Source organism: Pleurodeles waltl, chromosome 1_2, assembly GCF_031143425.1.
Source record: "Pleurodeles waltl isolate 20211129_DDA chromosome 1_2, aPleWal1.hap1.20221129, whole genome shotgun sequence".
In the NCBI taxonomy this organism is placed as follows: Eukaryota; Metazoa; Chordata; class Amphibia; order Caudata; family Salamandridae; genus Pleurodeles; species Pleurodeles waltl.
In genome coordinates this window covers 1,016,624,150-1,016,645,540 of record NC_090437.1, presented here as the reverse complement: position 1 = coordinate 1,016,645,540, position 21,391 = coordinate 1,016,624,150, and the positions used below count along the sequence as shown (strand labels likewise).

Genomic DNA, 21,391 nt, shown 5'->3' with positions numbered 1-21,391 from the left:
CAGTCTAGGCAACACCAATCTAGTCTGTACAACTCCACTGTACACCACTCTGCAACACTGCACTGTACGCCACTGCACGCTATGTTAATACACTCTATGCTAGTGCACTTTACTCTGTAACATTCAAGTCTATGCCACTGCACTTTACATCAATACACTGTACGTCACTCTAATCTACTCTATGCCACCACACTCTATGCAACTCCACTCTACCCTCCATTCTACCCTGCACCTCTCCACTCTACCCCACTTCACTCTATTGAAACAATCTACGCAACTGCACTCTGTGCCACTGCACTCTACCCTACACCTCTCCACTTTATGCCACTGCACTCTACTCTGAAACAATCTATTCTATGCCTCTGCACTCCACGCCACTCTGCCCCACTGCACTCTAAACCACTGCACTCTACTTCAATGTACTCTATGCCAATGCATACTGCCACTCTTCCCCACTGCACTCTAAACAACTGCACTATGCACCACTGCACTTTGACACTCTATTCTGGATCACTGCACTGGCTGCCACTATACTCTACACCACTCTTCTCTGTACTACTGCATTCTGCACCAATACACCCTATTCCACTGCACTCTATACCACTCTACTCTGCAAAACTCCACTCTACATCACTGCACTTTATAGCACTATACTCTGCACTGCACCACTACTCCACTTTGCACGGCACTGCACTCTATACCACTCAAGTCTACTCTGCACTCTATGCCACTGCACCACTCTACACTACTGCACTCTCTGCCTCTTTGTTGTATGCCACTCTACTCCACTGCACTTTATGCCACTTTACTCTGCCACTGCACTCTACGCCAATGCACTCTAAACTGCACTGTACCCCACTGCACTCTACTCTGCACCACAGTGTTCTATGCCAGTGCTCCTATGCCACTCTACTCTAACACTATCTTTTAGCCATGCTGAACAGCAGCCACTCTGGTGTATAACAAGGCTAGAACACATTGGCAAAGCCAATAGCTCTTGCGTAGACGAGACCTATTGGCTTTGCCAATGTTTGTTAGTACAGTGAGGTACCAAGGTCCCTGAAAAAAACTGTGAATGTGAAAGTCCTTATTTTCAACATGCATTACACCCATCATAATATAGGCTGCTACAAAAAACGCAACTACATTTCGGTTAAATTGAGAAAAAAAAGTCCTTCTAAAATACAGATTTGAATAATAAACAGTTTATACCTAGGACTAACATTTTCTAATAAAAGTCCAATAGAACCACACACTCCACAGCTCACCCTGGAACACCCTTAAGGTACCTCTCAAAAAGAAAATGTCTTCGTCATCGGAAAGCTTCAAGTGACTCTTTTGATTAAAGTCAAAGCAGGTTTCCAAATCCCTTTACATTTGCAGATGTACCAGTTGTGCACATTTGCACTTCTTTAGGGATGGAGACACCCTGGCAAGAAGGTCTTTTCTTATCTGTCTGCCTCTCCCTTCCTCAGAGCACAGGAGACTCCCTGCCTTCCAATCCAGCTGGGAAAACTCATCTATCCTAATTAAATTTTGTCCTTTAGGTGAAAGTCTAAAATTACAGACAAAAGCTGTTGGTTAACCCTTTCATCACGGACAACGGACAGCAGGGCGAAATTATGGGCAGTCTGTGAAAATTCTGGACAGGTGGTCACCCTATCTGGGATTGCTTGTTTCTCCTGCTTATGAAGGACCTGGACCGCTAGTGCAGGCCAGACTTTCGTTTAGGGTCTGAGCATGCTTGGCTTGCATATGGTTAGCCCTTTTATAAAATGGCTCGAATAGTGAAAAAAGCTGTGTGTGTGTGTGGGGGTGGGGGGGTCGCAAATGTCCACAGCAAATATCAGTTGTTGATATTCATTTAATTATTTTATCCATTGCCTTATTTTTTCTTTGTATCTTTTTCAGCAGCATTCAGACTCTGAACTAGTTGCTGGTTTTTGTGAAGCACCACCGAACCCACCAAAGCTTCCTACTGGATAAAGCAGATTGCTACTGCATGCTGTCTCCCTTCTTCCAGGTAGGTTCGGGAGAGGGGAGGCAGCAACAGACCTGCAGGGCAGAAAAGACCGTAAACTTCAATATGCCCAATGGGTGTGCTAGAAAAAACAATAACATGAAAATCACTAAGGTAAGAGGCACATCATTGTGTTCTTTCGCTGCCGCTTAGCATGGCAATGTAAGAAGCACCCCATTGTGAGCTTTTGTTGCCGTTGAACAAGTCAAAGGTAATATGTCTGTATCACGTCTAACACATTTCTATTTTCTCTTGCTACCTACTTAATATCCTACCTTGTTTTCTGTTTGCATGCCAGAAAGCTTTTTGAATTTGTTTACAAGACTGAAATAACATGGGCAATTAACACGGATTGTACAAAATTAATAATCAGAAATAATAACGCCTCAGTTGGTGCACATAGCTGCAAGCAAGTGACAAGTCACACATAAAGAAACAAATCCCAGAATATTGCTTATAATCAAAGTCCACACCATAAAATCAGTGAGGAAGTTTCCCAGGGAGAACTCCAACAAGTTGAAAGACTGAAACCCAATAAAATGTTGTTGGTTTTTTTTTTAAGGAAAGAACCTCGACAGACCCAAAAGATGCAAATGCACAATAGCTTACATAGCTCGGCTTTGATAGAGTACCAGCAACAGGGAGGAATGCAGCATCCCCAGCAAGAGTGGGCACTGGATATAGAGACAGCAGAAAGAAAGGTGGGCACCAGTAAACGAGAAGACAAGGGCACAACGTATTGATAGTTAATATTATTATAGCCATTGGCCCTCTTCTATCACTTTGTTAGAAATAATCTAGATAAATAAAATAATACGTTGTGTAGCTATTCTTGTTCAATAGGCTTTATTCACATGTTCAAGTCTGACCACAGCATGTGTTTTTCCCCTTACTTGGCTGGCAGGCCTGGGGCTTTTTCAAGGCCTGTTAAAGGAACAACTCCAGGATTGGGGTTGCAATCATCCAGCAGAATCAAGAAACCCTAAACAGAAACAGACCTCTGGCGCTCAAGGTATTATGTGCATCAGAAAATAGAAGCATCATTTGTCTAAATGTTTTCTTTAATCTGACGTTGGTAGGCTTTGAATTGGCATCGGACAGTTGGACTGCCAAGGATGGAAAAACAGAAGGCTCTTGCGGATACTGTGTAAGGCAGAAGTGGTCAGGCTGTCAACGTTAAATTGAGCAGTAGCTTTGTGAGGTCAATTGCAGTCTGATCTGCCTGCTCCAACCCTACCATCATATTAAAGAAAACATCTAGGCAAGTGACACCTCCATTTCTGACATATGAGGACCGTGAGTAACAAAGGTTCATTTTTGTTTAGGAATTCCTGTTTTAACTGGACCTCAACAACCCTAATTCTTGAAATGGTCCAATAACAAGCCTAGAAAAAGCCCCAAGCCTGTGTGCCAAGTAAGGGGTGAAAGACGTATTCCATGTTAAACCTGAACATCAGAATAAAGCCTATCGCACAACAAAAAACTGCACAAAGTGCTCTATTTTATTTATCTGGGTTATTTATAATAACGTGATAAGTAATCTTACTATAGCTATTGGTTTATACAAACTCTAGGTGTTTGCATTCTGCATACTCAATCACTGGAACAGAGAGTCCTACCCAGGTAGTATCAGGGATACATGTAAGCACCAAACAGATAATCCTACTTGTTTAACTCATCTAGGCTAATAAGTGTTCAGATTACCAGAGACATGCTAATCAAGGAAATTATTGGACAGACCAGACAGATTCCTCTACATATACATTCGAAGCATTCCAATCTTGGGTATTCCACTTCCTGATGCTCAACGACAGGAGGATGGTGCAGGTGTTCTAAGCATGAGCCAATACGGAAACACAGAGAAGAGACAGTGGCTTCCACAACGGTGCACCAAAACCCTGAGGAAATGTTGAGGGGTTACCGCTTTTCTGTTACTCCCTTCCGAGCAGGTGCCATACACGGAGGATCCTCTGCGTAATGGCGGAGGTCGCCGGCGTACATCAAAGACAAATTCTGCCTTGCTCATGTACTCTACCTGCTTCCCCCCTCCTTCCTAGAGGGGACGAGGACAAACTAAGCGTGAATCCTGAGGTAGTAAGACAGTAGGAATGCTACAATATGGTGTGGCCAGGCTGTCCTCGTGCACTTTGAACATAAGCTACTGCCAAACAAATTGCACTAGCTGCAGTTGAACATACGCCCAACATGCAATGTATCTCAACTACATTTCTTTTTGTTTGGGGACATGTTGTCCTGCTATTTTTTTTCTGAATTTCCATTTGTTGGTTTACTGCTACAGGTGAAATGCAGCTTTGTTATGGAGGGAGAGGAGGGCAGAGGGCAGGGACCAATCTAATAATGCTTTGTTTGTGATGAAGAAGCGAAGAGAGGGATGGGCACAGGGAAAATATTATTCAGAATCAAACAACAGTTTGTACATTCATTGAATCCCTATGGTGATCACTACACTCTCATGGAATGTTAAAGGCCTCAATTCACCTGCTGAACACCACAAATTGTGGAATTATTTTCTAGACCAGTGACACAACGTTTTAGCCCTGCAAAAGACCCATCTCAAAAGGGATGAAGACCACAGGTTGCGACATAAAGCCTACCCTCTCATGTACAAATCCTCAGCGGCCACGAAGCATTGTGGGGCAGTCCTCTTCTTCCACTCCTCATTAAGTTTTAGTCCAGAGGATTACAAATCTGATAAAGAAAGGAGGATTATCATGGTGAAGGGGTGCCTTGCGGGCGGGTGTGCACTTATGCTTCGGTGTACATCCCTAATGTTAATCAAATATCCTTTATACAGACACTCTTGGCTTTACTAGGAGGCTTTGTGGGAGGGGACATAATTATGCTGGAACACTTTAACCTCAGGTGGAACCTTGGCATGGGCAGCAACCATGCTCTCAGATCCCCTACAATGAATTTCCCCCCAAAACTTTGAAACTAGAAATGCAACTGATGAGACTCATCGATGCCTGGAGGACTCTACGTCGTATAACTAGGGACTACACACTTTTCTCCCATACATACCGCCCAGCGAATCGCTTGTGACAGAACGACTCACAGCTGCCTTTCACCCAATCACCCTCTCTGATCACACTCCAATACAGATAACCATGGATTGGAGAGCTCCACCATCAAAAATCCTTTGCTATTTCCACGCCCGGCCAAGGATTGCCTCCTCAGGGATGATCTTCGCTAAGATATCAGGGACTTTTTTCAATTCAACCATACCAACGACACTAATCCCGCTAATACCTGGGATGCATTTAAAGTGTTTACTAGAGGGAATTGCGCTGCCCTGGTGGAGCTTTGTGCGGCCGAGAAGGCACATAAACCACACCCGACATTACTAGTAAAGTGACAAGTCACAGCACTCAGATGGAAAATTAATGCAATATATATACAAACAGGGCAGAATTCACTCTCTTTTGTCTCAAGCGCACATCCTACGAGCAGTGTAATGAATTAGAGTCTCATCTGGCATGTCAATTTAGGATTAAATGGGAGGAGTATACTGGGGACAGAATAGGGGAGATGTCCAGAACCAATTGGAATATCTAGAAGGTATGGATCTTCCTCAAGTAACAAAGCCCCAAAATGAGATCCTGAGGGAAACCAACAGCGCAGATGAAGTTAGGAACACTATCATGGCCTTGAAGCCTCATAAGTCACCGGGACCAGATGGGTATACGGCTCTATACTACAAAACGTTTAGCTGCGACCTCACCTAGTCACGCTCTTTAAATATGTGGCACAATCAGGGGCAGTCACACCCTTGATGAGCGAAGCCCTTGCCTCAATCATTCCTAAAATTAGTAAAGACTCGTGGTCATGTGGCTCATATCACCCCATAGCACTGTTCAACTTAGATGCCAAACTTTAAACAAAGATACTGGCCTCCAAACAAGAAGACCTAATGCCCAACCTGATCCACTTAGATCAATCTGGCTTCATCAAAGGCAGACAGATACATGATATTTTATGGAGGGTAATCCACTTGGTCGAAAAGGCAACTAAGAAAAAGATACTGGCTGTGTAATTAGCCTTTGATGCAGAGAAAGCATTAAACCGAGTAGATTGGCCTTTCACATTCCATACCATGCAATGTTTCGGCTTTTGCGACCAATTTATCACCATGATTCAAGTCATTTATGCTTCTTAACGCTCAAACATGCTAGTTAACGGTGTTGCTTCAGACTCCTTTCAGGTTCAGAGGGAATCTCGTCGGGGTGTCCCCTCTTCCAGCTGTTATTTGCCCTCAGTATAGAACCCCTGGCAGCTAAAATTTGTTCCCTGCCCTGTAACCAGGACCTCCCTTTTGGCTCAACTGACCATAAAATTTGCCTATTTGCCGATGATGTATTGTTGACCTTGACTTCCCCGCAGACTTCACTTTATACCCTCCAAGCGGACTCATATTATGCCCTCCAAGCGGCATTGTGCATGTATAAAGAGGTAGCAGAAATCCTTCCTCCTCAAGCTAACTCTTCCTCCTACTGATATTTAAAATTTAGTGGCCATCATCCCCTTTCAGTGGGCTAAGAAAGAGATTATCTATTTGGGTATTAAAATCACCCCCAAGGTCTCAAACCTTTTCCAAGCAAACTATCCGCTACTCCTACAGCAGCTTAGAGTAGACCTCAAACGCTGGGCTCCAGGTATATTTCATGGCTTGGACGAATTCATGCCATGAAAATACCTGTCCTGCCTAGGTTGCTGTATTTTTTTCAGGGCCTCCCTGTGGACCTTGATCATGGTTACTTCTTGTCCCTTGACTCCCTAGTAACGCCCTTCATATGGTAAAATCACACAGCACGGAGGAGTGGGTCTTCTGGACTTCCATCAATATTACCGGGCGACCCAGCTACGCGTTATCTCCTAATGGTCCCTGCGTGAGTCAGATAAACACTGGCTACACATGGCTAGAGCAGTGGTAGGCAGATACATTTGGGTTGTGTTGTGGAAACAGAAATATGACTGCCTCCCTAATGTGTATTTGAGCACAACTACTAAAACAACCCTTAAAGTATGGAATAAGGTACTTAGAGGTGCAGAGTGGACCACCTTTCCCTCCCCTTACACTCAGATCCACTTTAATTCAGCATTCCCCCCAGCACTGCACCCAAGACCCCTTGACGCATGACAGGAGGGGTGATGCCTCACCATAGCTGATCTTTTCCATGGGTGGGACATTCTCACTTTTGAATAATGTAAGAGAGATTTTCATTTTCCTTCCTCGGAATACTACCACTACACGCAACTAAATCACTGGGTTCTCCACCGAGACGTTCGAGAGGTGGTCACTAGAGAATCAACTACCATTGAACGCTTTGCAAGAAGGGTAGGGGCCTTTAAAGGTTGCATCTTTTTCATGTACTCCCTTCTGCTATCGACCATTCCCTCTCCACAACCCAGATACAAAAGTTTTTGGAAACAGGTCCTTGGATGGGAGATCTCAGAGGCTAGCTGGGACAGACTTTGGAGAGATATTACAAGGTTTAACCATTCTACTGGCATGCAAGACGTCCACTATAAACAACTATTTGATTAGTATCTCTACCCCACTAAACTCAAAAAAATCTTCCCAACCACATCTGATCTATTCTGGAGGGGGTGTGGCCTACTGGGTGACTTTCACCATATCTGGTGGGATTGTTCGACCATTTGTCCATTCTGGACTGAAATACTTGCTCAAATCAAAGAGATCCTGGGGAATCAGATTCCAGACAATCCTGACTTTGCAATACTAGGTTTACGAGATGATGCTCTTAAGCGCAAAACCAAGAGTGACAGGGCCATACTATGGTTGTATCTTGATGCAGCAAAATTAGCCGTACAGCGGCATGGAAGAAAAGGAGCACCATCCCTATTGCAATGGCATGCAAGGCTATGGCAAGCAGTCACAATGGAGAGAATGGCTGACATATATATGGATTTTTTTTTAAAACAAATTGTATTGATTTCTCATTACGAACATGTGGGTACATTAAGCAAAGGGATGGCAGCATACATGCATTACAAATTGAAAGTCTTAATTATGTCGGTGATTGCATAACAGTGATATTCTTCAAATAATGGTACCTTAATAGAAAGCAACCCGGAGTACACCAATACTGAGTCCCTATCCTCTGCTCTGGTGGTGTCTAGGTTCTATTGCCTAAAGATGATGTGCGTAATAATGTGGTATCTCCCTCAACAATATATTGTGATAAACTAACGTGTAACACTGTGTAACTCTTAACTCCCCCCGCCCCCCAGACCCCCGCCACCTGCCTACCCACAACCCTGTGTTGAAATTCCCCACTGTTCTACAATTCGTGCTGCCCCCGGCTGTCACACAAAGAATACTGGTTGAATGTATCCGGCATTTGCCCTATTTCCTATATCATTTATCTGGTGAGCGTATGGTGGGAGCGTTCCCTCATTTTGTGGGTGCAGGGCTGACATATTTATGGATAACTATACAAACTTTGAATTCGTTTGGGGTTTCTTGGTGGTGTATCTTTCCAGAGGTTTACCCCTATGTGCCTGCCCTACCCGCACAAGAGCTCTCCACCTCTTTCAATTTTAGGTTAGTTAAGTAGGGGGGGCTGCCTGACGACCAAAGTTATTTCCTTGGCAGTTGGTCTCTGGCTGTTCCCCCCCCATCATCTGGAATACTCTTTTAATGTTTCAGCTGACAAGTCCCACATGTACGAAACATGTTTTTTTTATTCAACCCTCTGTTTTTTTGTGGGTGCCATTCCTTGTTTCTCTGGAGGGAGAAGAGCGGGTAGGGGGATATGTTATGTATATGATTTGTAAACTTGACAGCAGTGGTGACAGAATCTGTACTGTTCCATATGAATCATTTCCCAGTGGTTGGTTGACAACTGATCACTGAATTAGCTGACCTGAAATATGGCGGGATTTTAAATGTCTGCTGTTACCAACGTTAATGTATGCATAACACCAATAAAGAGAACTTTGCCACAAAAAAATACACTAGTTCATGATTTAATTGGAAGAAATAAGTGTGATATGTCACAGGACATACAGAAACGAGGTAACATACTTTCTCTGACAATGCAGAAACTGAAGGGCGATTTTTATAGCACAATCGGGCTACAAAGCAACGAGTGATGTACAGTGAAGAGGAGTGAAGATATAACGCTGGGTGTCAAAACAAAATAAGTAACTTGGAAGAACCAAAGGAATGGCGATGATGTGGAAAGTAATGTAACGTTTCCAGAGTGTCAATCCACACCTGAATTAATTTTAACTTGCACCAAAAATAAATCAAGATGTTCACATAAAGCAAGGTTGATGAGTGCCAATCATTAGTAAAACATAAATTAAATTTTGTGACAATAAAAACAATAGCAACCACAGGAGGCAGAGTCTCAACAACCGGAGGTCAAAATTCACATAATTCAGGTCTAGATTTAAAGGACCCACTTCAGAATATGCACAAAGGGCCTGGCTATAACATTATCAGGAAAGGGCACAACAAAACAGTGGCAGAATGCTCAAACATTTCAGTGCCATCGCAAATATGATGGTACTTCAAAATTGAAAACTTAAGTGCACCTTTTAACTGACCAGAGAAACTGGAACACGTACCTTGGCCTCTGGGTCACTGTTAATCCTGCACGACTCATCTGCATCTGACTGAGGGGCATTTCTAGGAGGAAGACACAATACAGACGAGCTCAATGAAGAGAAACTAAAGACACAAAACCAATGGTGTAAACTGACAGGAGGTTCCATCACATAAAGCTTTTCTTACTCCTAACTAAAAACAAACTCCGCTATCCATCTAGCCAGTCATATGGAGGGACAGAAGTAACATTAATTAAGCGGTATATTAGTATGGAAAACGATTGGGTTGAATTGCATACCAGCTACTAAAGGTACTGTAAATGCCTTTGTTCGAGAAAGCCACTAAAAACATACACATCTGTGACATGTATATAAACCCTTGTATTCAATGGCTAATCTGTAAAAAGTGCCAGAGCCTAACGTACTGGTCAAGAGGCCACCGGGGCCCACACTAGCCACCGCCCATGCTAGGTGTGCTACCTACTAACAATACACGGATACAAGTGAGGCGTTTTGATCTATTACATGCACCTCGAGCTCCAAGGATGGACACGCAAGTTCATTGTGGTTTTTAAGTATAAGGAGCTGTGAAACACTTCATGGTCTTAAAAAAAGAGATAACGCGCCGTGTCTGTGACTGTCACAATTAAATGGCTGCGTTTGGACACATTTACAGGCACTGCTTGCATTTGGGTTGCAAAACTGTTGGAGGCTTGCATTTGTGAGTGGCAAGGAGTGTTTCGTGCAATTATGTTTGGAGCCATAAACAGCAATGGCGCAGACTTCATGCACAGGAAGCTTCCACGGAGTGCCCAGCCTGGTATCCTCCTGTCACCATGTGTACTTGCCTGTAAACTGGTACGAGCAATCCTTCCAACCAGTGGTAGTTTTCCATGGCATTATATCCCTCGTAATATTCCTGGCAAGTGTAATTCTCCGTTCTAAATAAAGTCTCATGATAGTTGAGAGAAAGTGCGTGTTTCTGGATTAACAAATTAAATGACAATGCTGTAGGTATGCGCTGGCACAGTGGTTCCCAACCTGTGGTCTGGGAGCCCTGGGGGTCCGCGAAGACTCCTCAGGGGGTCCGCGACTGCTTAGAAAATTAAATATTATTAACAGATTAGGTCCCCAGCTTTCAGTAAAGACTCAGTAGGGGGTTCCTGGGTTCCAATAATGATTCAGTGGGGGTCCCAAGGTTCCAGTAAAGATGAAGTTGGGGTCCACAGATGTCAAAAGGTTGGGAACAACTGCTCTGGAGCATAAATGTGCATGTTCAGAGCAAACACAGAAACACAAACCGGATGCTGAAGCACCTATAGCAGTATTCTGGCAGCCAGGGGTCCTTCGGTTTGCATAAACTAGTTCAAGTAATCAAGGACCCCTTTACCTGTCTGGGAACCCTTATGTGCCAGACCAGATGGAATGTTGGATATTTAAACAAGTGCTTACCGGAGCTTCAAGGAGGCGTAGCGCAAAGTTGCTCCTTCAAACTCTTTTAAACTCGGGTGTGGGTTCACTGTGGCTGCGTGCAAATCCTAGAAATAAATATCAACGGGTTGTCAGAATGGATTAATCCGTTATATTTTTCATTTCATAGCAAGACTCACATGTGAGACCTCCCCGCCCTCCATGCAATCAAGCAAAGACTGTACATACATGGCCGGCTACCGGAAGGAGGAAAGCATGCATTCCCACATATACCCCAACAGCCATCCATTTTTGCAAGTTTAGCCAGCACTGGTGTCTGCAATGCTCAGCAGAGGTGAGTACAACAGAAATACAGTCAAGAATGCTCGTGGGACGGGCTGCCTACCACCCCAGTCACCATCCCACCATTCACATTGATCTGTATCACGGAAGGTGCTCGCCAGAAAGTGCAGCAGCCACAAACATGCATGTAATGGACAGAATAGCTAGAGGGCACAGGTAGAAGGTTCCGGAGTACTGACTGCATACTTGCCTTCCAAATGTCACTATTAATCTTTCCCCCATTGAGTACCGCAAAATCACTCCACGGCTGTTTCTAGACACACAGTTATTCACAGACGAAGAAAGCGTACCAACAAAAGAAAAAGAAACACAAAACAGTGTTAGCACTCGAGTACACAGGGTGGGTAAGGGAAGAAAAACTTCATCGTGTTAGTTTCCATTGGGATTTCACTATAGAAACTATAGGGGGTGGGGTTAGACATTGGGGGTAAGGGCAACACGTTTACAGGCAAAACTCTTTACAACAAAAGGTGGGCAATGGCTGGGTTAGCGTGAGGTAAGAATGTAAACATAATGGGGTTTCTTTAAGACTAACAACAGCAAGCAGAATGATTTGCGATACAAACACTGGTTGTAGCGATGTCCTCAGAAATGAGGTAGTGACGCTTTTTGAGACAATTCTTCACTTGGCACAGTCAGGTGTGCAGAACCTCAGTCACTTTGGCTTTTCAGATAATTATCACAGTCCCTTTCCATCCCGACACCATTCGTATCTCTACATAGCTGTTGCAGGACCATAAGACACCTACCCCGCACAGTCTGGCCCACATTTGCTCCAACCCACTCCATTACTAGTAACTACAAAAATAGGTTCCTTCCCTGATCTACATATATGTTCTTCCACATTGCTCTCTATTATACTATTACTATCTACTATTATATTCAGGGGTGGCTTCTCCGCTAGGGCGGAGGAGCATCGCCTCCCTAGGCAGCAGCAGGAGCTGCAAAACTTTTATAATAAAACATAATAAAAGTGGGCGGGGCCATGGGCATGACGGGCCATAGGGGGAGTGCACTGCACTACTCCTTAGTGCGCATGTGTTTGGCAGCCTGTCTCAGCCGGCGAAACACACATGCACAGTTGGCTCTCTCCAGGCCAGCAACACAGTTGCCGAGCTGGAGAGAGCAGGCCCAGGCTCCCAGTCTGCCTGGGAGCACCCAGCTAATCCTGCACTGAGGAGTGTCAGGATTGGCCACAGGGCAGGCTGGAAGCCTGTGCCTGTAGCAACGGAGCGGAGCAGAGCGGATGGAGTGGCGCGGGAAAAAGGTATGGGGGGAGCGGAGGTGCGCAGGGCATGCGTCGCCCTGCCCATTTTATTTCTCCCGTGAGCCACGCCTGATTATATTACATGCTGCTATTTTTTGTTGTTTTGTCGATCCCACCCGCCTTATAAGTACATTGGACACAAGCCTTACACCTCTACCAGTGTCAACTTAGCTGCTTGTGACTCATTTCATCCTCGATCTCCAGACATGCTTGCTTTCATTTTAAGCCAAATAATTCAATATATTTATTTGTGCTCATCACTGCACATATTTTATATTGAAATTAGTGTAAACATAATTGTTAAAAATGTATACAGGTTGATCCAGGACCTAAAACTTAGCTCCTGGGAAATTTCACACACTCGGAAAATATTTCAAAGGCTCTCACCCACTAGGACTACATGGCAGAGATCTGGCGGTAGAAAATACCACTTCATATGAATACAAACTAACAACTGACTGGTAACCAAGCAAGCTTTATGTTCAATGCCTCCTTTTCTTTGGTCACAATGCATTCGTCTGCCCTCCCTCATTGACAGCGATGGATGAGAAAGTGAGACGGGCCCTAAATCTCACAAATGCAAAGGCAGCATTGGTGGTGCTACCCATTAATGGGTTGAAAGCAAGGAATGTTTGAAAATGTAAAGCTACGTGCCTCTAAAACAGGATTGCTAATTGTTTTTTCGTGTTTATACAATAGTTTCAAACTACTTTTGTGACTACGCAGATGAAAAGAAAAATCTTCAACTTCCAAGTGACACTCATGATGAATCTACTGCACTTTGCCTTCTTCAAATTTTCCCTAGTATCAGTTAAAGCTGAAGGTACTGGGAATTACCAAGTTAAAATTCCCTCTGAAATATTCTTGTTAAACGTTGCATGTCTGTATATGTATGCACTTTAGTGTAGTGCAAAACTAGCTATAAGGCAAGAGATTGTTGTACAGTAGTTGGGGGGGATACTGTGGAGAAGTGGTTGGGTAAGCGAAAGGAGATCAGAAAAAAATGAAATTAAGAGTGGGAAAAAGAGAGGGTAGGAAAAGGAGGAGAAAAAGGGGGAGATGTAATACAGCACACAAAGTGAGCGTTAGCAACAGCAGATGGTTTTGCTTCATTAAGATAATTTATGAAGAGTCCCAGTGTAGAATAATCTAGTTACCCTGAAAAGTAAGTTCCTGTGTCTCCCTGTAGAGTCAATCAATCTTTTCCTTGACCAGGAAAAATTGAAGGTTGGCCAGCACATTGTTCGGGACATTTGCATCTCTCATCAGGTTTCCTACATGGAAGCACTTTTCAGCTACATTTCAGCAGCTCGATATTTCTCCAGTATCGCTCCAACTGTACCACATGACAGATCTCCAACATTATTTCTCACCTGCATTTTGAGACAACAGGAGCAATTTTCTAGGCCCTTGCATTCCTCTTCTATTATCTTGGCATAAGGCTCCAAACATCACAGGATATAGTATTGCATATGTTCTATTCCGGCCACAAGGTTCTGGATGTCTATTGATGTTTCTGCATGTGATCATTTTGTCAACTGCTTTAGATTAAATCATCCTTCAGAGTTTCTATGCATGACCGAGTTGGCCTTGCTGCCAAGGCTATTATTGGCTGCTGAGAATGTCAGATAACCAGACTAATGATTAAATGCCAGATGATTAAATGTGTCAGGTTTCATTTTTCACCACCAATAAGACACCCAGAACAAAATCACACCAAACTTCTGTCACACTTAGAATACAATACTGAACACTTATGCAAGATATAGTTTTAACAATCCAAATTAGAAAGAAATAATGAGGTCGCCAAGCAGTGTCTCAATTGTGCTGTTTCCAAAGTATAATAGATCATATAGCACCTTCTCCTTGTCAAGTGTTGTATGTAATGTATGTGAAAAAGGTAAGCCTGTTCATTCTAGTTTACACCAACCTATTCCCACAACCATAATTTGTTAGAAGGTTTTAGAAGTCGTAAGGCTTGATAGGACAGATTTGCTGTGGCAACTTATGCCATCAAAACATCTCCTTCCAAGAGCCATAGCCTACGTTCATGCAGAGCAACATTAGATAAGAGTCCTTCTTCCCTTTTGGGGTCTCCGGAGCTAGCTTTTCATTATTTTTGCCCTCTCATGCCTTGGAAGATGGATACACCTGTTGCCAGCCTCAGAGCACCAGCATCCCATGTGCTCCTCCAGGCCTCTATGTCTGCTTATAAGCCTATCATTCAATGTGACAGGCTCCACAGAGCACTTCTTCACTTGTGTGGATACGAGAAAGAGGTGAGGATAAACTCTATCCAACACATTGTCAGACTAGTATGGTGTGCCATTATTGAAAATCCTTACTGTCTTCTTTATGGGTAATCTTGCATGAAGACTCTAAATCCGAGCAGCACAACAGTCAATGTTATTAATCCTGTTTGCAATGGTGTAACGAAACTTGAAGGGCCCTCCATGAAAAATACATGGGGGTGGGGAGGCGTCCCACGTTCCAGACCGAGTTATGAGCTTTCAGGCCAGGGGTGCATCGCCCATTAAGACAGTGCTGGTGGGCCCCCCGCTCCGTGGGAGCAGCAGGGGTTATTGTTAAGACACTGCCTGTTTGATGACCATTATACCTAATCTAAACTTAACCGTACAGCTGTGGAACATACAGGCCAAGCCACTAGAGAAAACAAGCGCTTTAAAATGCAGAGCTTTCTTTCTACTTACGTTCTTAGGGCATAGTCACTAGACCATCCTTAGTTTTCCTAACTGCGTTTATTCTTGGGAGTATTGCCTTACCCAGCCACCTTAAAGCAGCCCTTTGTCCCTAGGAAGGCAGGGAGACCGAGGAGTACAGAAAGAGGACTTAGATAAGCTGTCCCAAACAAGAGGTGCCAGTCTCTCTTGGCTACCATTCCTAGAGAAGTAGACAGGGGCAGCTCCTCCGCAGTGGCGGAGGGGCATCGACCCCCTAGATGAGTCATTAGATGAAAAATAAATTGATAGCTTGCTATTGTTTTATTTTTCATCTGCTGGCTCAGCCAGCAGGTGCAGGGAGGGGCGGGGCTGGGCCACGGGGAGGTGGGAGAGTGCGCTAGGTGCACAAGTGTGTTTAGCCGGCCGTTTCAGAACACAGCCGGGCTGGAGAAACAGCACAGATCCCAGGCCATTGACACATGCGGCAGCAGCTGCCACTGGAAGTGGATAAAGATTAACTGACCTCCAACTCGGAGGACAGGTGACCTTTTCAGGCTGATTTGTGACTAGACCAGGAAACTACGTTCCAGGTTCGATGTTTAGCCAGGCCCTCGTAAAGCTCACTTATGCAAGACTGAGGACTAAAGCCTGGTGGTCAGAGATGGCAAGTAACAGAGCGGCATCACCACTAAGTCCAAGTGTTCTGTTTGATGATTGCATGGTAACCTATTCACTGGCTTATTGCCATTTCGAATGGCTTAAAGAGGCTAAATGAGCCTTCTGAAACCCGTTCTTATTGAGAAAGGGTGGTGTGCTTTCTGAGGCTGGGGCATTTACCCTAGATGCACCTGAGCAGCCGGGTGGAACAGTAAAGAGGGCTGCAAGGGAGAACAGCTGGATTGTCGGTCAGCTGAAGAATTTAATTTTTGGAACTTGTTTGACATTCTCAAAAATGTTAAGGGAGATAAGGAGTAACTGTGCCAGGAAACTATCTAACAAGATACTGTTAAGTAGAGTTTTAACCTCCCATAAAGCAGCTGGTTCTTCAATTCTCTCAGAAATCCCTTAAAAGATTACAACTACAAGAAAGAAGAAAGAGGAGGAAGGAGATGCAGGGAGTAGGTAGTAGCTAGGGGAAATAAACTGAGAACATTTGAAAGGATGCGAAAAGGAAGACAGAGAGGAGGACGTGAGTGAAGGAGAACATGAGTGGCTAAATGAGCAGAGTGAGAGAAGAGGATGTGAAGCGGAATAGAAAGAAGAGGCAAAGGGGGCCGGGAGAAAGGCGAGTGTAAAGAGCATGCAAGAGATCCCGGTGAGTGCGACTACGAACACGAAGTGAGAGGGAAGGGAGTGGTCTAAGGATTATGAGGGGATGGTGAACAGCAAATGGGAACAGAAGAGTAACCGTGGACAGAGGAGAGATACAACACAGAGAGAAAGAGAGGGGCGAACCTGAAACTATTTGTTCACAAATAACAAGGCCAGGGCATTTGTATTAACAATCTGGGAGCCGTGATGCCTAGGGCGTGGTATGTTATCAAGAGGCATGCAGGAATAAAGCAGTCTGCTCGGTCCCACGTGACTAGCAGGGTTTTGGCAGGTTAGCATTTCCTCGTTTTACTGGGAATAATGCAAATAAATTGAGCTCTGCTGGAAAGGAAGGTTTAAAACCACGGTTTCCCGTACGACACCCATGTGTGAAATCTGGAATACAGAAATTGTATTCTGAGTAGTCTGGAGCACAGGGTACGACTCAGGAAGTTACTGCTGATAAGGAAATCCTTCAGAACTCGACGGAGGGGAAACCACAGAGACAGAAATGTAATCAGCTACTGTTGTTAGTTTAGACAGTGTCTTTCCTTGTTCTTTCCGACAGAATGCAATTGTACAAATGTACAATTCAGAATAAATTCGGAAAAATACAACAGCAGTCACTGTACAAATAAGATGATAAAACAACACTATATATGAGCCACAATCTGAGCTAACATAGGCGTCTACTTTAAGAAACTCATTCCTAAAAGTATCAAATTACCAACAATCTGAATCGGGCAATATAAAGAGGTAGCAGCAAAACCGAGAGGCCTAGCTTTTTTAATGTGACATTATAGTCAACGGATGGGCCCGTTTCTGCTGGACCACTGTACTTATAGTAATTATTCTCTACTGGCACGTGTCAATTTCAATAGATTAAACATTGAATGGGCACCATTCCTGAAGTGTCATCTTGCTCTTCTGGGCATGTATGGTGTATGTTCTTTGGTAATATAAGAGGCTTCTGGAATGCGGCGGCCGCTCTGTTTTTGCGCTCTCATTTTCCCTCTCTGGACTGCTCACTCGTTCTCTTGTTTACTTATGAACCCACACTTTGTGTTGCCTTCTTCCTCGTGTGCTTCTCCACCCAGTGTTGCTGTCTCCCTCATATGCTTCTCTCCCAGAACCTATGTTGCTCTCTCCCTTGTGCCCTGGCCACAGCCTTCTCCTTAAACCTGCCACACATACCCCCCAAACATGTGAGGTAGTAGGAATGTATTATCTAATAAAAAACGTTCAATTGTTGGGAAACGAGGTGAAATTTGTGGATTTTGCGTAAAGACAATTACAGTGTGAATATTTTGGAGTTTAATTGTGACTGCCTCAGGGATTCTTCCCTGGAAAATAAAACTGATGTATATTGTAATTATTTTTAGGGTAAAGCTCCTGTGACTAACTGACATTTCTTAGGTTCCATGCTAAGAGTTGGGCTCTACAATGTAAGGGTTTCTTTTCTGTTTCAAGTGGATATCCTGCAATTCTTTAAGTTCTATGCAACCGGACAGCAAACCTATTTACTCACTCATTCACTAAACTACCGGGATACTCACTAAAAACATTCTGTGAAATATTGCACAGAAATGAGTTGCAGTTTAGTCTTTTCGGAGGAGCCAACACATGAGCACAACACGAGGTATTTATCTACCTAAGCGTGCTGTATTCTTACAAATTGGTTGTCGAAAGATGTGTTATAACCCTAAAGGTAAACTTCCACTGCAGGCAGACCTTCACCTGCAGAATAGCTACAAGAGGAGATCAAACACCCTACAAAAAATGTAAGACAGAATACAGAGCATGGCGCAATAAAAGTAGATATCACTCTGCTCCCATGAACAACAAGCAAACACCACAACACAGACATTGAGCCCAGTCCACACAGCTCACATACTTCATTTACACACACATAAACAGCATACTCAAATGTGCAATTGATCCCGAGTTGAACTTGGATTTGCACAGCCGCAAGTAAGTGACTTGTACTTGATGTTGCAGTGCATACAACAGTTCCAATAGATAACAGATAGAACACATTACAGAACACATTAGACAGAACACTGTCCACACAAATACCACACAGCTCTGCTGTTCCATAGTTGGCGATCACTGAGCTCACAACACCACCAAACATGGTAGTAAACCAGCACTGGCAAAACCAACAGGTCTGGTCAGTTCGAGAGCTTTTGGCGTTGTCAATGTGTTTTGGGCATTTTGAATAGTAGAACTGCTGCTGTTTAGCATGGCTGAAAGTCATAAAAAAAAAGTACTGTCTGCGTCAAAGTGCTTTTTTGACTGGCCAGAGGGGCGGGCCAAGCAACACAAGGGGTTGGAGGGGTGAGTCAAGCACCTGCTGACTTTCTTTATTGGCTTCGCTGGTGCAACCATATTTATGGTTCAGTACAGTCCCTACAAGGCCATTAGGAGCTAGATTTAGAGATTAGTGAATCTTTAATACAACTGTTACTGTCATTTATTTTGTTAAATGTATTCTTTGGGAAATTTTGCATGGCACAGGGTCGATTATCAGGTAATTGAGAAAACACTGTGTTGGGCATTGAGCATAATGTGTGAAGATTTATTATTTTTGACAGGGAGGAGCAACCAATGTGATGTTCATGGACCCTCCTGGGGAGTAGGACAAGAAGAAGCTTGCAGTAACGATTGGAAGGGGGAAAAGATTCCTCTACGTGGGGCCAGGGAGCAGGTTGTTTTGTGGGCATGCAAGAGAGGCTTAGGGTTGCCAGAGGACTATGGTCTCAAGACTTACTTTAAAAAATAATAGCTTACAGTGGTTAGTTTAATGTGTTCAGTTAAACACAGCTGACACTATAACTGCAAAAATGCACCGATTTCTTAGAAGAAATATCTGCTAACATGAATCTAGCTTGTGTACTTGGAACCGGGCGTTCAAGTGACGGGCATCTTGCTACTGGATAACATGTGTTTCTGTTCCCAAACTCAACAGTATTTCATTTATCAACCTCGGGTGGGAGAAAGTCTTGAGTGACCCAGCTGGGGTTCGAACCTGTGGCCATTAACACAAGTATCTACAGAAAATGCTTTAATCCACTGAGACTAAAGTAACAGAGGCAGTCACCTGATGATCTTATTGGGGCTTCCCTATGAATGTTCCTGAGGTCAGACTTGGCTATGTTGGTCTTCAGCTCAATATTTTGGCCAGCCAGGGACACACTGCAGGGCACAGGGAGACAGACGGAAGTGTGAACGATAGACACAGCTGCTGGGTCTTGAATGTGTGCTCTGGGGGAGTGGCAAACGTTACAAGGAAGTCGCCAGGAATGAGAAGGTGCAAACCTTTGTATAACCCACTAACATAAAATTCACAGTGTGATATGGTACTCAATGGAGAATGAAGGAGCCAACTCACACCTTTGCATAAGTAGCATCAGGCTTCTAGTCACAATAACAAACAACCCCAAGCAGCCGGAATATTATTTCACACCAGAAAGTCCATTTATTCTCAGTTGGTCTTTTATTCATAGTGTTGTTCTTGGAAATCACAGTGTCGCCTTGGTTGAAACAATGCAGTAGTTACAATATCGCCTCAATTACAAAAATACATCTCTTTTACAACATAGTCAATATTGTTGTAAATGAGACAAATTGATGTAATCAAAATTGTATTATGACTACTGCTAACATATGAGAGATGAAATGGAAGACAAAAGCACACTCGTAAGTGTGAGCGATGCAGGAAGGGGGGCAGGTGCTCATGGAGTTGGAGAAGTCAATATGGGATATGGAGTGCATGAACGCAAAAATCCAATAGCTCCAAAAATGAGAGCAGCGGATGGACACAAGTACTAGGTCCATGCTCCCGGGGAAAGCCAAACACAAGAAGAGGATTGTGACGCAGGCATGCCTTTACAAACCGGAATGAAGGAAGTGAGAGCGACGATGCAGCAAACCAATGAATAGCTGTGGGCAGGCTGTAAGCGCACAGTATGTAGACAACATGTCTCAAAGAGACAGAATATGCACTGTCTAGCTGAGAAACAACAATACAAATATAAAATCTGCAGTGTCAGTTACCTATACATACTTCATGTTGGGTAAAGGTCCTACCAATTATTTAAACACCAAGGTCCAGAATTAGTAAAGACCTCTGTCCTCCCATACTAAAAACACCACACCTAACATACTCTGTCATCCACACCCATGTGTATTCATTATTTTAATCATGGAGTGCAGCTAGTGTGCACAGTCTCATCGTGGTAGCCCACATAAGTACACATGAATGTGAGTTACTATATAACTGTCAGTTGGGCTTTTGCTATTAATATATTATTCATAAATAAATTATATTGAATAAACCTGATGACCAGTAATTGAATTGTGAAAAACAATGCCGACTGCCAGCATGTGACTAACCTTTGGGCGTATCCACTTAGAGCATGCAATTTCACAGGCTAGCAGAGTGAAAGAATATACTGCGTATATAGGGACTCTGTCACTGGAAATAAGTGCTTGACACAAAATGGTATGTGTCATGTGTGCTAAGAGACATGATTTCAACCTGGTCACTAGCCAATCGAATAAAAGAAACTAAGACAAGAATCATGTTATATGTAGAAATAAAGCTGCTCACCACAGGGCATGCCCAAAGGAAATACCTACCATGACAACATGACATTTATGTGGAGAGAACTGAAGTCAGTCCCACCACATCAGCCTTACTATATGACATGGGTACTAGCACACATTTTCCCAGAGGCCAAA

The 21,391-nt window shown here is 43.7% G+C and overlaps 1 protein-coding gene across 8 annotated transcripts in view; it reads right to left on the bottom strand.

The window, feature by feature from the left end:
* Window positions 1-21,391, bottom strand: part of APBB2 (amyloid beta precursor protein binding family B member 2) — a 940,970-nt gene that overhangs the window by 364,885 nt on the left and 554,694 nt on the right. For 6 of the 8 annotated variants that reach the window (XM_069201881.1, XM_069201876.1, XM_069201871.1 and 3 more), the window contains 3 exons: window positions 11,580-11,642; window positions 11,069-11,154; window positions 9,638-9,698 (listed from right to left, as the gene is read on the bottom strand). In XM_069201881.1, coding sequence (XP_069057982.1) covers window positions 9,638-9,698; window positions 11,069-11,154; window positions 11,580-11,642 — 210 coding nt within the window. The remainder of the gene's footprint in view (window positions 1-9,637; window positions 9,699-11,068; window positions 11,155-11,579; window positions 11,643-21,391) is intronic. The other 2 variants (XM_069201909.1, XM_069201917.1) reach the window with 1 other exon arrangement.